We start from the raw sequence: 17,983 nt of genomic DNA on the forward strand, positions 1-17,983 counted from the left end.
CTGACCCGGTTATAGCCTCGTTATTGTGTTACTTTTTATGATTATTATTGTTATTAATAATAATTTAGTAAATATTCTCTTAACTCTTTTTTGAAACTGCACTGTCGGTTAAGGGCTTGTAAGTAAGCATTTCACGGTAAGGTCTACACTTGTATTCGACACGTGACAAATAAGTTTGATTTTGATTTGAGATCATTTTTTTTGCATAAGATGCGTCTCAATCCACCGCATCTGCCTATGTCACACTTTCGCATCTGCGGTGAAAGATCTACAGCAGGGTTTATCAGTCCATGAGACATCTCAAATATCGATCTTCTCACGTTTTGGCCTAGAAAACTATTATGACCCTTCTATGGAAAGACGAGACTCACGAACAAGATGGTGTTCTCTGTTTTGCTCTACGACCCTCACAAGCGTCTTGGACTCGTCTGAAGTCGGTAAAGCCGATCTGCCAACTTCTGTCTGTAGCGTCCGAACAGTTTGGACTACACACTAATATGACCCCTCTGCATAAAGGTGAGACTCTCACAAACATGGTTAACTTGCACTAGAAGGCCTTCTTTTTTTATGGAAGTACAGTATATATGGAGATGGTTTAGTGACAAAAATAAGGTGTTTAATACATGTAAAAAGAAATATAAAAAATCCTGATCTTTCTTGTATCTCATATAAGACAGACACTTCTGAACAAACTTTCTTATAATTTTTTGGGGAGACCATCTGTTGTTCCATGTAGTGAATGTTATTCAATGCATTTGTATGGGCTAATATCAGTAAGGCCAAAAATGTTTTTTGATACTTCAAGGGGTCTTATAATTCCAAATCAAATAGTAAAATGATCCTTGGTATGATCTTCTTAAAACAATTCCATATAGCTTAGTAGTACACCCCCGATTTAGACAGGGCTTAGACTCTTATGGGTTGCATGATCACTACACAGGTGCACCATGTGCTGGGTACAATAAAAGGACACTAAAATTAGCAGTTTGTCACACAACACAATGCCACAGATGTCTCAAGTTTTGAGGGAGTGTGCAATTGGCATGCTGACTGCAGGAATGTCCACCAGAGTTGTTGCCAGAGAATTTAATGTTAATTTCTCTACCATAGAGAATTTGTCAGTACGTCCAACCGGCATCACATCTGTAGGCCACGTGCAACCACGCCAGCCCAGGACCTCACCTGCTGGATTGTCTGAGACCAGCCACCAACTGTGGGTGTGCACAACTGAAGAATTTCTGTACAAACTGTCTCAGGGAAGCTCATCTACGTGCTCGTCATCCTCACCTGGGTTTTGACTTGACTGCAGTTCGACGTCGTAACCAACTTCGGTGGACAAATGCTCACATTCGATGGCCAATGGTACGCTGGAGAAGTGTGCTCTTCATGGATGAATCCCGGTTTCCTTATATGAACTGTAACTCAAATCTTTGAAATTGTTGCATGTTGCGATTATATTTTTGTTCAGTGTAGTTTTGCTTGTTTCTATAAACGTCAGCTAGAATTTGACTTGTTGGGACTTGTGAGTGTTCAGCTGTCACCCTGGACTGATATTATCTACAATATCTAGCTACTTCCCTCTACAGTAAGTTACTGCAGGACAGCAGTGCTCGGCAAGCGGGACTGATGGGCACATTGTTCCATGTTGTGTTGCCGGCTTGCAGCACAAACTCTTCCCATTGAGCAGTAGACTGCATCACGGTGACATCCAGGTGGTTACTACCAATATTACACGTTTTTTCTTGTGTAGGCTGCGATCTCACTCGAAATAAAATCAAGTGGGATGGAACCACATTTCCACGTTAGCTACCTCCAGCAACATAGGACACAGCTGCCCGGTGAAGCAACTGCTAGCGAGTGGAAAGCACCTTGATACAACACCGTTGCATTTGTCATTACATTAGCTAATTGGCATTTCATGGTTGGCATGTAACTACAAGTTATTTCTCCCTCGTCCATTGAAATAAAGAACTTTCTTTTACCCGTTTTAACTAATGCCATGCTAATGTTGTTGCCAGTTAGCCAGCATAAACTAGCTATGCAGCTGGGAGGGCTCTTTAGGACGACTAACAGAACCGAATCCATTCGTCTCCACTCGACTCTCAGTTGCACGACAAACGTCATCAATTTGGGCACCAGGGGTGCCCGTATAGCCTTTCCCAGTAAGAAATGTCCAGAACTCTACGGGCCCTGGTCAAAAGTATTGTGTTATACAGGGACCCATTTTGGACAGACTCCTACTGTAACTGTACTTTCCCCCCCAACCTGGTCTCAGATCACTTGTTATTATGTACTTAAACCCACCCCCCACTGGTAGAGTATAGACTGGTGCAGTGGCGTGAGAGGGGGTGCAGGAAGCTGAAAGGGCAGCAGGGTTATGCTGTCCCATTGTGTGGACTTCCTGTCTCTAGTTAAACAGGAACTGAGCCATGCACTCCAAGTCAAGTGGCTACAGCCAGCAGCATCATGACGGACTGAAGAGACCTTTGAAATGGATATGATTATGTCTGTTTCAGACAGTCTCTTGGATACATACTCTATGCCTATGGCTGTATATGAAGTGTCACTTTTATATTTTACACAGCAAGGACAATCAAGTCATTGATCGCAGCCCAATTTAAAATTATTAAGAAAATATAGATAGCCCATGTAACAAACAGCCAGTACTCAGAGTATTATTTATTTGGTTTTATTCTATAACAACGGTCATGTCACAAAGACATGTTTCAACCACAAAGACAACAAATGCTATGAAATAGAACATAAGAACTACCCACATAAAAATGCTAGTTTACTATAGAATACTATAGTACTTATACATTTACACAAACACTGCCCATTCCCCTCCCCATATCCCAATTTGTGTCAGCTATGAGTGAGAAACCTACATGCCAAGCATAGACCAGATACTGTGTTCCCTACAGGTGAACTACAATGCTCCCCCCGAGGTTAAATTATTATTATTGTTTTTTTTTAAAGAGTACATTCGTGGCCAAAAGTTGAGAATGACACAAATATTAATTTACACAACGTTTGCTGCTTCAGTGTCTTTAGATATTTTTGTAAAATGTTACTATGGAATACTGAAGTATAATTACAAGCATTTCATAAGTGTCAAAGGCTTTTATTGACAATTACATGAAGTTGATGCAAAGAGTGAATATTTGCAGTGTTGACCCTTCTTTTTCAACACCTCTGCAATCTGCCCTGGCATGCTGTCAATTAACTTCTGGGCCACATCCTGACTGATGGCAGCCCATTCTTGCATAATCAATGCTTGGAGTTTGTCAGAATTTGTGGGTTTTTGTCTGTCCACCCGCCTTTTGAGGATTGACCACAAGTTCTCAATGGCATTAAGGTCTGGGGAGTTTCCTGGCCATGGACCCAAAATATCGATGTTTTGTTCCCAGAGCCACTTAGTTATCACTTCTGCCTTATGGCAAGGTGCTCCATCATGCTGGAAAAGGCATTGTTCGTCACCAAACTGTTCCTGGATGGTTGGGAGAAGTTGCTCTTGGAGGATGTGTTGGTACCATTCTTTATTCATGGCTGTGTTCTTAGGCAAAATTGTGAGTGAGCCCACTCCCTTGGCTGAGAAGCAACCCTACACATGAATGGTCTCAGGATGCTTTACTGTTGGCATGATACAGGACTGATGGTAGCGCTCACCTTGTCTTCTCCAGACAACCTTTTTTCCGGATGCCCCAAACAATCGGAAAGGGGATTCATCAGAGAAAATGACTTTACCCCAGTCCTCAGCAGTTCAATCCCTGTACCTTTTGCAGAATATCAGTCTGTCCCTGGTGTTTTTCCTGGAGAGAAGTGGCTTCTTTGCTGCCCTTCTTGACACCAGGCCATCCTCCAAAAGTCTTCGCCTCACTGTGCGTGCAGATGCACTCACACCTGCCTGCTGCCATTCCTGATCAAGCTCTGTACTGGTGGTGCCCCGATCCCGCAGCTGAATCAACTTTAGGAGACGGTCCTGGTGCTTGCTGGACTTTCTTGGGCGCCCTGAAGCCTTCTTCACAACAATTGAACCGCTCTTCTTGAAGTTCTTGAGGATCCGATAAATGGTTGATTTAGGTGCAATCTTACTGGCAGCAATATCCTTGCCTGTGAAGGCCTTTTTGTGCAAAGCAATGATGACGGCACGTGTTTCCTTGCAGGTAACCCTGGTTGACAGAGGAAGAACAATGATTCCAAGCACCACCCTCCTTTTGAAGCTTCCAGTCTATTATTCAAACTCAATCAGCATGGCAGAGTGATCTCCAGCCTTGTCCTCGTCAACACTCACACCTGTGTTAACGAGAGAATCACTGACATGTCAGCTGGTCCTGTTGTGGCAGGGCTGAAATGCAGTGGAAATGTTTTTGGGGGATTCAGTTCATTTGCATGGCAAAGAGGGACTTTGCATTTAATTGCAATTCATCTGATCACTCTTCATAACATTCTGGAGTATATGCAAATTGCCATCATACAAACTGAGGCAGCAGACTTTGTGAAAATTAATATTTGTGTCATTCTCAAAACTTTTGGCCACAACTGTAGAAGCTCTGAACCTATCAGTTCAACTTCAGACCCCAGTCCTACCTACTTATAGGCTATGGAAAATTGTATATTTTAATATTTCTCCAGTAGGTTTCCTCAAGGAGAAAGCCCTGACTTATGTTAAAGATAATAAAACAAAAACACTATAGTAAACACTACAATAATGTCAGCGAAAAAAACACTACAGTAAATAAGTATTCACTACAGTAAATACTACAGTAAAGTCCACAAAAACACTACAATGAATACTGTAGTATATAAATATAGTAATACTACAGTATTTATACCCTTGTATACTATAGTATTTTTTCCATGTAGGTAGGCCTAACTATATTTGTTAAAGCTGACCGTCATTACGCATTATAGTCCTAGAAGGCCGGACAATTTCTCTTGGTTTACTGGGGGTTTTCAAAACTCAGTGCAAAAAAGTCCCTATCAGACCAAGTTGTTCCTATACTCATGATTCAGGTTCAGTCTGGTGATTCAACCATGACCCTGAAAAGGCCTGACAAGAATCTGTCGCAATGGCACCTTCTTGTTAAGTCCTTCAAAATGTGTCAAAGGGGCAAAGATAGCCCTTGAGGCACACACTGCACCTGTTTAAATACATTTACAGTGCAAACACATACACTCACAGTCACACACATACCCTCACAACACGACTAAAAACGACAAGAAAGTGAATTCAGACAAGTGAATGAATTTGTTCCTGAATAGTGGCCTTTTCACAATATTATTCCAACCTCATAGTGTGGAAATATACAGTACCAGTCAGAAGATTGGACACACCTACTCATTCAAGGGTTATTTTTAATTTTTTGCAATTTTCTACATTGTAGAATAATAGAGAAGACATCAAAACTAAACCTCAGCAAAAAAAGAAATGTCCCTTTTTCCGGACCCTGTCTTTCAAAGATAATTCGTAAAAATCGAAATAACTTCACAGATTTTCATTTGAAAGGGTTTAAACACTGTTTTCCATGCTTGTTCAACGACCCACAAACAATTAATGAACATGCACCTGTGGAATGGTCATTAAGACACTAACAGCTTACAGACGGTAGGCAATTAAGGTCACAGTTATGAAAACTTAGGACACTAAAGAGGCCTTTCTACTGACTCTGAAAAACACCAAAAGAAAGATGCCCAGGGTCCCTGCTCATCTGTGTGAATGTGCCTTAGGCATGCTGCAAGGAGGAATGAGGACTGCAGATGTGGCCAGCGCAATAAATTGCTATGTCCGTACTGTGAGATGCCTAAGACAGCGCTACAGGGAGACAGGACGGACAGCTGATCGTCCTCGCAGTGGCAGACCACGTGTAACAACACCTGCACAGGATCGGTACATCCGAACATCACACCTGCGGGACAGGTATAGGATGGCAACAACAACTGCCCGAGTTACACCAGGAACGCACAATCCCTCCATCAGTGCTCAGACTGTCCGCAATAGGCTGAGAGAGGCTGGACTGAGGGCTTGTAGGCCTATTGTAAGGCAGGTCCTCACCAGACATCACCGGCAACAACGGCGCCTATGGGTACAAACCCACCGTCGCTGGACCAGACAGGACTGGCAAAAAGTGCTCTTCACTGATGAGTCGCGGATATGTCTCACCAGGGGTGATGGTCGGATTCACGTTTATCGTCAAAGGAATGAGCATTACACTGAGGAAGGTACTCTGAAGCGGGATTGATTTGGAGGTGGAGGGTTCGTCTTGGTCTGGGGCGGTGTGTCACAGCATCATCAGACTGCCTGCAATGACAACAAGCTCAATCTCAACGCTGTGTGTTACAGGGAAGACATCCTTCTCCCTCATGTGGTACACTTCCTGCAGGCTCATCCTGACATGACCCTCCAGCATAACAATGCCACCAGCCATACTGCTCGTTCTGTGTGTGATTTCCTGCAAGACAGGAATGTCAGTGTTCTGCCATGGCCAGCGAAGAGCCCGGATCTCAATCCCATTGAGCTCGCCGGGGACCTGTTGGATTGGAGGGTGAGGGCTAGGGCCATTCCCCCCAGAAATATCTGGGAACTTGCAAGTGCCTTGGTGGAAGAGTGGGGTAACATCTCACAGCAAGAATGGGCAAATCTGGTGCAGTCCATAAGGAGGAGATGCACGGCAGTACTTAATGCAGCTGGTGGCCACACCAGATACTGACTGTTACTTTTGATTTTGCCCCCCCCCCTTTGTTCAGGGACACATTACTCCATTTCTGTTAGTCGCATGTCTGTGGAACTTGTTCAGTTTGTCTCAGTTGTTGAATCTTGTTAGGTTCATACAAATATTTACGCGTTAAGTTTGCTGAAAATAAACACAGTTGACAGTGAGAGGACATTTATTTTTTTGCTGAGTTTAGGAAATAACACTTGGAATCATATAGTAACCAAAACAGTGTTAAGAGTATGCAAAGCTGTCATCAAGGCAAAGGGTGGCTACTTTGAAGAATCTCAAATATAAAATATATTTTGATTTGTTTAACACTTTTTTGGTTACTACATGATTCCATATGTGTTATCTCATAGTTTTGATGTCTTCACTATTATTCTACAATGTAGAAAACAGTAAAAATTAAGAAAAACCCTGGAATGAGTCGGTGTCCAAACTTTTAACTGGTTCTGTATATACTGTAAAACACAGGGAAATCAAGATTTTGACTGCACTTGGCCTTAATCTCAAATACACCCCAAGTTTTAAATTTCCTGCATAACTCACTCACTCAAATTAACAGAAACGGTACAGCACAATATAGACAGCATTGAATTAAGATGCAGTGGGTTGAGTCTGGTTAAATGTCTCTGGATCAATATTAGGCATCCCATTGCCAGCTACACTACTGTTTTCCCTTGGGCAGGCTGGGAGAAACTGGCTTGCCTCATCTGAGGCTTCGGAGTTGTCATGGCAACAAGTCCCTGCCTGACCAACTGTGTCTTAAAAAAACATCCTTTCTTCCTTCTTGCCCCTTAGACCTATCAAACAACATTTGTTCAGGAGGATTTGAATCAGGAAAAGGAATCAAGGAAAACAGATCAATATTAACTCCTTTCTGATTGTTACTTAAGAGATTTTGACAGCCTTTTTTTCTCAGGAATCTTTGAGAGCAACACCCTCCACTGTATACTATAGACCATTTTAATTTCTCTCTGCATTTCTCTCCATAGACCTGTACTACCATTAGTATACCTAATCTCGAAAAGGTATGACATTTCTAGCTCACATTTGGCCAGATTAATAATTACCAATGAGTTCTATCTTATAATTGAAACATTACATCACATTGAAGCACTTACAATTTCAGAATACAGATGTAGGATATTAAATTGATCACCCTGTAGCAGGAAAACTTTTCTGCAATACAGGATAATTAAAACTTGTAGTGTATTGTTTAAAGGCCCAGTGCAGTCAAAAACTAGATTTTACTGTTTTATATATATTTCCACATTATGAGGTTGGAATAATACTGTTAAATTGTGAAAATTATGATAATGCCCATTTAGTGTAAGAGCTGTTTGAAAAGACCACCTAAAATTTCAACCTGTTTTGGTGATATTGAGTTTTGGCCTGCCTGGTGACATCACCTGGTGGTAAATTAGTTAATAGACCAATAAGAAAGAGTGCCAAAACTCTCTGCCAATAACAGTAATTAACTCAGACAACTCCCAGACAGACCTAGAAAATTATTGTTTGAGAAATTGCTCTTTGCTAAGAAGCAATTTTTGTTCTTTATGACCATTTTAATTGAAAGCAATCACAGTAAGGTACTTCATTGTTACCCAGAAATGATTTGATATTGAGACTAAATAAACAAAAAAACAGATACCTTGCTGTAGCAAACTGGCTCAAGTTAAGCGCTATAGGTTTGCTGCCAGCTGCCATGTGGGTTCAAGACCAGGATTTGAGTAATTTCACTGCCAAGTCCTCATCTTTTTACTGTAATCACATATTCTTCTGACCTCTCCTGAACCTGATCTCTGAGCATATAACAGCATGTGGCCACTTATAGTCCCTGTATGGAGTACACATAACAATCTTATAAAAAAAGGTCAAAGCCCCAAGATGCACTTTAAAAAACGGACATGGATAAGAGACCTGAGGAAGAGGAGTACATTAGTCCATTTTCCTTTCCAAAATGTGTCTTATTTGGTTCCAAGCCAACCTCCCAAGACACACACACATACCCAAGGGGTTGGAAGCCAGGGTCAGCCTCAGGGCAGGGCCCCTGGAGAAGATTGCATTGTCTGTACTCTTCTAAAATACTCTTAAATATCTATCTAGGTATCCATCCAACTGGGAACAGATTTTCATATATATATATATATATATATATATATATACACACACACACACGTGCATTTTCCCACCAAAGGTGTGTTTCCATCAAACTGACTTTTTGTGGGTAAAATGCTGTGCGTGATGACATAGTGCACATCAAATAAATGTTTAACCTTTGTAACGATTGTCCTTATGTTCAGTGGTGGAAAAAGTACATCATTGTCATACTTTTTGTAAAAGTAAAGATACGTTAATAGAAAATGATTCAAGTAAAAGTGAAAGTCACCCAGTAAAATACTACTTCAGTATAAAGGAAATTATTTGGTTTTAAATATACTTAAGTATCAAAAGTAAATGTAATTGATCAAATGTACTTAAGTAACAAAAGTAAAAGTAAAATTACAAATAACTTCTAATTCCTTATATTAAGCAAACCAGACGTCACCATTTTCTAGTTTTTTTTAATTTACGGATAGCCAGGGGCACACTCCAACATTCAGACATAATTTACAAACGAAGCATTTGTGTTTAGTGAGTCCTCCAGATCAGAGGCAGTAGGGATGACCAGGGATGTTCTCTTGATAAGTGAGTGGGAAAAAAACTAAAATGGCGCCGGAGCAGAAGGCAGACATTTTACGTGCCCACAACTGATTGTGTTTTTTTGTTAGTTTATCTGTGTTGTCTGTAACTTAGTTTTTGACTATTTTTGTACATAATGTTGCCGCTACCATCTCTTATGACCGAAAATAACTTCTAGACATTAGGACTGTGATTACTCACTACGGACTAGCAGAATCCTTTTTCTTCTTTTACAACTCTGACGAGCCTGAAGCGGAGGATATACGGTTCCATCGGGAACTGGCCGCGACCCCAGTGATCTGCGTGAAGAGGAGGCGGAGAAAGAGAGTCCGGAGGGCGGGCTGCCTTCTGAGGAGTAGGAGGTGAGCGAATAAACCCCCACTCCCCTTAATTCTGCTCACAAACATGCTATCTTCGGACAATAAAATGGACAAGTTATTGGTAAGATTAAACTACCAACAGGACTTAAAAACTGCAACATTTTATGCTTCCCAGAGTCATGGCTGAACAACGACAATATCAACATACAGCTGGCTGGTTACACAATGTACCAGCAGGATAGAACAGCGCCGTCTGGTAAGACAAGGGGCGACGGTCTATGCATTTTTGTAAACAAGAGCTGGTGCACGATATCTAAGGAAGTCTCGAGCCATTGCTTGTCTGAGGTAGAGTTTCTCATGATAAGCTGCAGACCACATTACCTACCGAGAGTTTGTGTCTATATTCTTTGTAGCTGTTTACATACCACCACAGTCAGAGGCTGGCACCAAGATAGCATTGAATGAGCCCTATTCCGCCATAAGCAAACAAGAAAACACTCACCCAGAGGCGGCACGCCTAGCAGCCGGGGACATTAATGCAGGGAAACTTAAATCAGTTTTACCTAATTTCTATCAACATGTTAAATGTGCAACCAGAGGGAAAAGAACTCTGGACCACATAAACTCCACACACAGAGATGCATACAAAGCTCTCCCTCGCCCTCCATTTGGCAAATGTGAGCATAATTCTATCCTCCTGATTTCTGCTTACAAGCAAAAATTAAAGCAGGAAGCACCAGCGACTAGATCAATAAAAACGTGGTGAGATGAAGCAGATGCTAAGCTACCGGACTGTTTTGCTAGCACAGACTGAAATATGTTCCGGGATTCCGCCAAAGGCATTGAGGAGTACACCACATCAGTCATTGGCTTCATCAATAAGTGCATCGATGACGTCGTCCCCACAGTGACAGTACATACCCCAACCACTGACCACGGATTACAGGCAGCATCCGCACTGAGCTAAAGCTCCCGTTTTTATGGAGCGGTACTCTAAATGAGAAGCTTATAAGAAATGCCGCTATGCCCTCCAACGAACCATCAAACAGGCAAAGCTTCAATACAGGACTAAGATCAAGTCATACTACACCGGCTCTGAAACTCGTCGATTGTGGTAGGGCCTGCAAACTATTACAGACTACAAAGGGAAGCATAGCCAAGAGCTGCCCAGTGACACGAGCCTACCAGATGAGCTAAACTACTTCTATGCTCGCTTCGAGGCAAATAACACTGAAACATGCATGAGAGCACCAGCTGTACCGGAAGACTGTGTGATCACGCTCTCCGCAGCTGATGTGAGTAAGACCTTTCGACAGGTCAACATTCACAAGGCCGCAGGGCCAAACGAATTACCAGGACGTGTACTGCGAGCATGCACTGACCAACTAGCAAGTGTCTTCACTGACATTTTCAACCCTCTCCCTGTCCGAGTCTGTAATATCAACATGTTTTAAGCAGACCACAGTAGTGCTGTGCCCAAGAACACTAAGGTAACCTGACTAAATGACTACCAACCCGTAGCACTCACGTCTGTAGCCATGAAGTGCTTTGAAAGACTGATCATGGCTCACATCAATACCATCATCCCAGAAACCCTAGACCCACTCCAATTTGCATACCGCCCCAACAGATCCACAGATGATGCAGTCTCTATCCACACTGCCCTTTCCCACCTGGACAAAAGGAAAACCTATGTGAGAATGCTATTCATTGACTACAGCTCAGCGTTCAGCACCATAGTGCCTTCAAAGCTCATCAATAAGCTAAGGACCCTGATACTAAACACCTCCCTCTGCAACTGGATCCTGGACTTCCTGACGGGCTGCCACCAAGTGGTAAGAGTAGGTACAACACAACCGCCACACTGATCCTCAACACAGGGGCCCCTCAGGGGTGCGTGCTCAGCCCCCTCCTGTATTCCCTGTTCACTCATGATTGCACGACTCCAACACCATCATTACAATTGTTGATGACACAACAGTGGTAGGCCTGATCATCGACAACGACGAGACAGTCTATAGGGAGGAGGTCAGAGACCTGGCCGTGTGGTGCAACCTCACGGACAACAACCTCTCCCTCAACGTGATCAAGACAAAGGAGATGATTGTGGACTACAGGAAAAAGGAGGACCGAGCACGCCCCCATTCTCATCGACAGGGCTGCAGTGGAGCATGGTCCAAGCACACCATGACAGTCGTGAAGTGGGCACGACAAAACCTATTCCCCCTCAGGAGACTGAAAAGATTTGGCATGGGTCCTCAGATCCTCAAAAGGTTCTACATCTGCAACATCGAGAGCATCCTGACTGGTTGCGTCACTACCTGGTATGGCAACTGCTCGGCCTCCGACCGCAAGGCACTACAGAGAGTAGTGCGAATGGCTCAGTACATCACTGGGGCCAAGCCTCCTGCCATCCAGGACCTCTATACCAGGCGGTGTCAGGGGAAGGCCCTGGAAATTGTCAAAGACTCCAGCCACCCTAGTCATAGACTGTTCTCTCTGCTATCACACGGCAAGCAAATAACCAGACAATGTTTATGAAACTGTTTATGAGAGGCACATGTATTTATTGAATATAATGTGGGATTAGGGATGTATTTCGACGTCTTGTTGTTGATCACCTGCAAATGACAGGAGACTTGTGTGAGAGTTGGTGTTCACATGCCGTCAATGGGTTTGTGCGCGTAAAACCTATCGTTATTCATCGCCCACTATATAACTTAATGCTCATGTATTTTTGACTAGGAAGTACAACTGTGATGTAATCATGTTTGTAGATTAAATCCTGAGTGTTAAGCTTAAATGTAGATTCTTAACTTGTTATCCTCGTTTATTGACGAGGTTTCTGTTCATTTTCTGGTCTGAGAATTGACGGGCAAAAGGGGCGCGGTCGAGCGCATAGTTAATGAATGGTACGTGTAATGCGGTAGTGGCTGATCCCGGGGGACGTACATGTTTATATTCCAGGTTGTATTTATGCTTAAAGCAAGTGGAGCAGCTTTATTGATATGTGTGCTGGTATGAAAACATATAGTGCATGTTTATGAACTTAACATGCTGTATTGAATTTCCTGTATTGTTAATTGATCATGATGTGACACGGTTCATCCTATTGGCTGATACGCACAATGTATGTGTATTTAAACCCTGTCATTTTCATTGTTTGGGATTGGACAGGGAACTGGTTAGCATGCTACTGGGTTACAGTACATTTGGGGCCTGGGTTTTGTTTGAAATGCTCTATTAGGTTCAGTTTGTATTACTGTTGCAACATCCAGTTTGTTATTTTCTTATGTAAATATTTGTACAGTTCCCTGGCTATCTTCACTTTTGCTAATAAAAGCCTCACTTGGGGCAAGAAAAGTAAAGAACTGCTGTTTCCGCCTCACTGTTAAAAATTGAACTGCATGGTCAAACTCACATCCTTTTGCTTTTCTTCAACCAAATCTCTGTGTTATAGAGTGTTATAGACATTTCTTTTGCAATTTCACTTGTTTTTGAGAAACCTACCCCAAATACATCCTTTTAGAAATGGACAACATACAATTTACAAAATTACAAAACATGTTAAGAAAAAGACATTTATCAACATAGATGTATCCAATCATGACTCTGAACTGATCAAGGGGGACCAGAGCATCTCATTTCAGAGAATTCTGGAAGATGTTCCACATAATGGGCACAAAAAAACTAAAAGCAACTTTACCCAACTGTGTGGAGACCGAAGGGGCCTCCAGTGTTATCCAAGCCTGGTTGTGGTAAGTTTCTCAAAAACAAGTATAATCGCAAAGAAAACGTGTCTGGACACTTCTATAACATGCCATTTACATAAAAAAATTGAGATTTGGTTGTAAAAAAAGCTAAATTCTCCTTTAAGTTTCCATGTACCGAATTAAAAGCAAACTTTCGCTATCTGGTTTTGGCACATGTTCTCTAGACAACAGTTTGCTGACAAAGTGGACAGGGTAGGTTATATGATGAAATATAAATAAGAGCAATATCATTTTTATTTGACAATTGCCAGCCAAGTGTCAATCATCATGTCACCAGCATTGAAATAAAACCCTCAATATTTCTAGAACATTTGCATTAAGCTCATCCCTTAACCACCATGAAGTTCATCATAACGTATGTCATCTACCTAGAAACGCATAATGCTTTTCCACGTGGTGGTAGTACAATGTATATATAGCATATCATTACGTGACTCCAAGTTTACTTCGACATGATGGTTTATTATATAAATATTTGAACATGAAAGAGTTCCCACCGTAATTGTCGCATAATTGATTATACCGACACAAAAAGATCCCACTATGTCGAATGAACAACTTGTCTGTTGACATTTCTGAAATTGTACCAACACTTCATGTTTCCACCAAACCTGTCATGGTCTTTTTTTTCATACAGCATGACTTTACTCGCATAAAACCTTGGATGGAAACATGGTTAGAGAGAAAGAAAGAAAGAGAGAGAGAAAGAGAGAGACACCCCTTCAGTAGTGGGAGTCAGTGGTCTACGTGGGCCTCTGTCACAGTGTCAGTTCAGACCCTTAACAATTTCCATCTGCTCTCTCTCTCCCTGGCCCCATAGGTGCTGCAAAATCTGGACAGTATCTGGGTCACAAGAGTGTGTGTGCGTGCATGTTATTTGTGACTAGCAATAACAGTTAAACTGTAATCTCTCCCTCTAACACAAGCAAACCCCCAGGCGACTGATCACTGAATAGTGACAAGATTGCCAGAGAACCACACAAAGGCACTGCCTTTGCAATGACAAACCTGACATTTGAAAATAAAACACTAATGACAACAGGGAGAATCAGCTAAAAGTAGGGCCTGAGAGAGAATATGCTTATTATGTGGTGTTGTTCATCAACAGAAGCCAGTTGAATAAGACAGCCGGCATTTTTACAGTGGAGAAGCTCTCAGAACACAAAAGTGGTGCCAATGCAAATGCAGGTTGATTTATATGATGCATTTCCATCCCTGGCTTTCATTCTCTTTGACAATACTCGGCTTACATAACATGAACATGTTAGCAATTCAACAGCCTGCTTATAGTCAATCAGGATGATGATAACAAAACCTATGGTAAACATTGTCCGAATGCCTGAAACCTTCCTCTGAAGCTTCAACAAACAGTACAGGCCAACATACAGAAGGTCTGTGTACACATGTATTGTAGAGATATACATTGCACACATAGAGGTCCACCATTTTGGGATTATACTGTATATGCCGGAGTAAAGTTACACTACACTAAAGAGTGTATGAGTGTGTTTGAGTTATTGTGTGGAACAGCATGAGTGTATACGATTTAAAGAGTGAATGCATGCCACTGCTAATGGAGGGATGTGTGTGAGTAGTCCAGCAAGATAAAGAGATTGTGTGTGTTAGTGTCCAGATTTTGTGTTGCTCATAGGGCCTCAGTGTGGATAGCTCCCTCATCACCAGTCAGTCAGCCAGTTCCTCTCATCATCAGATAATATTAATTCTCCAATTCATCCTTTTCAACCTCATCTGTCTCTTATAAAAAGGTGATTTACTTTATGTCAGTAAAATAAGGCATACATGTTCAATATTTTTAATGGAAATTAAATTTAAATAACACTTTATACATTTGATTATATTTACTAAATTAAGTGTTTCCCCCCCAATTACAATCTGCAATATAGGCTAAGACTATGTTTACTTAAAACGTATAAATAGATATTATAGGAATTACATCAAATAATATAGACCACATCCATTTTTGTGTTTTTTTATTTAACCCTTATTTAACTAGGCAAGTCAGTTAAGAACAAACTCTTAATTACAATGATGGCCGGCCAAACCCGGACGAAGCTGGGCCAATCGTGCGCCGCACTATGGAACTCCCTATCACGGCCGTTTGTGTCACAGCCTGGAACCGAACCAGGGTCTGTAGTGACGCCTCTAGCACTGAGATGCAGTGCCTTAGACCGCTGCGCCACTCGGGAGCCCCATTTGCTAGGGAATAAACTGTGCAGCTGTAGAGCGGAAACGCTTTGAGTAACTTAAATTACGAGTTAGGGAATTAGTGGGGAATTCTTGAAAATGTATTTTTCTCGATCCCTTTTCTTAGTTTGCGCAGAGGCATATCTAGACTTAGTAAACCAGACTAAAAGTAGACTGTTGTCTTGGTAGAGAGTAGCAGCACCCTGTTGCATATCAGATGTCACAACTCTTAGTGAAGCAAAATGTTACCGTCACGCACTAAGTAGTAAAGCACAGTGAGCGTTAAACACAATTCATTGATTCAACTCACAATTACAAATAAACATTTACATTTCAGTGCCCTTTGGACAATTTTCTCCATAAAATGATGACCAAATAATGTCATGTTTTTAATGTTATGTTTGTTGTTTATTAATTGGATGCGGGCTGTTTTTAAAATATGAAGACATTAATAGGGCATAGGCTAATCATCATTTTATACGGGACAAAACAAAATATAATTCTGCCTGTAAACAAAAAAAAATCCGTTTAATTTGTCCTAGAATTAAACTATATGCTTACCTGGCATGCTGGCACTGATAGTGGCGAGAGTGAAACATAGGAGAACCACGGACAGGAGCGAGGGCCGGGGTTGTCGTTCGATCCGCTTCGAAAGCAGCATCCTTGAAAATGCTTCTTTAGGAAAAGAAAGCCAGAAACGGGGACATGGGGGTTGTCATCATTCCCCCCACTCGATTTCCGAATCCGTGCCAAGTGGTTTCCGTGACAAGTAACACACCGATACCGAGCGAAGTCCTACAATGCTTGTGGACAGTCCGATTCACGGTCTCTGCGCCACTTTACATTAACCCGTGGCAGTGCTAAAAATAGCGGTGCGTTCGTTGAAAAGTGGATACGGCGGGGAATTCAGCATACACAGAGAGGAGAGATTAGACGGAGGGGCACGGGTGAACCGTGGAGGTAGACTACGTCAAATCTTGGTGTCGGCGTCATGACGCGTTTAGAAAACAGGCTTGGGCACTTTGACAGACAGTGCAGGCAGGTAGGCGAACGCCAGGTGTGTGTCTTGTGTAGCCAGGGGCGAAAATCTGATATCAACTTTGGAGGGGACAATTACATAATATTTTCTCAAGAGCAATTCCTGAGGGGGATACCAAAAGTAGTGCTGTAACACATAGCCTACATTGTAATATGGTAAATGTATATTGAGGAACCAAAGAAATAAGGTGTGTGCCGTACTCCTAACTACCGGTACCCAAAACTACACAACTAATCACAACAGCAATACCATTGCCTTTAACAAATCTTAGTTCAGTCACCAGTTTAAGTTGAGAGTGGGGGTATCCATGGCATTTTCCAATTATGTTCCTATTTTACAAGTAAAAAAAATGGAGAACCTTTCATAATGTTGCCAAACAAAGACTCAACAAACTTACCTGAGACTCCCTGTCTCTGCCAGTCTGTCCCTGCATATCTGTCCCCAACTCTGCTGTCTGTGTGCCATCTGTTGCCTGCTCTGCCTAATGACATCATTGTGAAACATTTCCATTAGAATTTCATTTCTTTCTTATGAACATTTTATCAACTAGTCTTTGAGATATTAGGCTACTAGGGTTCTTACTTTGCGTTTTGGTGTACTGAAAAATACTCTGATGTCCGTCTTTTATTTTTCTGCCATTTTTCTACCTGGCTGGCTGGCTACACACACACAGTGTGTAAGTTATTTACAGTAGGAGATGGGCTTCTATCATCTTATCTTTTATCATTCTATTTGGGCTTCGATCTAAAAGGTAGCTAGCAAATGTGAAACGGATTAAAATGACAAGAGTTGACAGCTGTAGGAGTTCACCATTTACACAACATATGCTGCAACCTTTTGTAATTTTAATAGTTTGTTTCATATTGGCCGGCTTCCAACAATAGCTGAATTTGCAAAGCTAGCGAGCACCAATTCCGTTTCAGTGGTGTTTGCTATAATCTTTGCTACCCGGGTTAAATAAAGGTGAAATAAAATAAATAAATAAAAGTTCCCTTGCGACAATTTAGCTTTTGCAATGAGACCATTAAATATATTTAAGACAATGGTAGAAGAGAGTGTAGTTCTGTTCAGTTTGGACTTCAGTTTATCGCTAACCTTATCGCAGGGACTTTGAAGCACTAACTTACATCATCTGCATGCTGATCTTGGAATAAATTGACGATAGCAAAGATTCCATCTTTGACGAGGCCACATAAATGGAATAGGTACTAGCTAGCTTAATAGCTCTGCATATTCAGCTAGTGT

The 17,983-nt window shown here is 41.7% G+C and overlaps 1 protein-coding gene across 1 annotated transcript in view; it reads right to left on the reverse strand.

The window, feature by feature from the left end:
- LOC115159659 (neural proliferation differentiation and control protein 1) overlaps nucleotides 1–16,658 on the reverse strand; it is a 43,300-nt gene extending 26,642 nt beyond the window's left edge. Inside the window, exon 1 of the mRNA XM_029709598.1 lies at nucleotides 16,261–16,658. Coding sequence (XP_029565458.1) covers nucleotides 16,261–16,360 — 100 coding nt within the window. The 5' untranslated portion in view covers nucleotides 16,361–16,658. The remainder of the gene's footprint in view (nucleotides 1–16,260) is intronic.
- Between the last annotated feature and the right edge of the window lie 1,325 nt (nucleotides 16,659–17,983).

The sequence above is a fragment of the Salmo trutta genome, chromosome 23, assembly GCF_901001165.1.
Source record: "Salmo trutta chromosome 23, fSalTru1.1, whole genome shotgun sequence".
Classification (NCBI taxonomy): Eukaryota; Metazoa; Chordata; class Actinopteri; order Salmoniformes; family Salmonidae; genus Salmo; species Salmo trutta.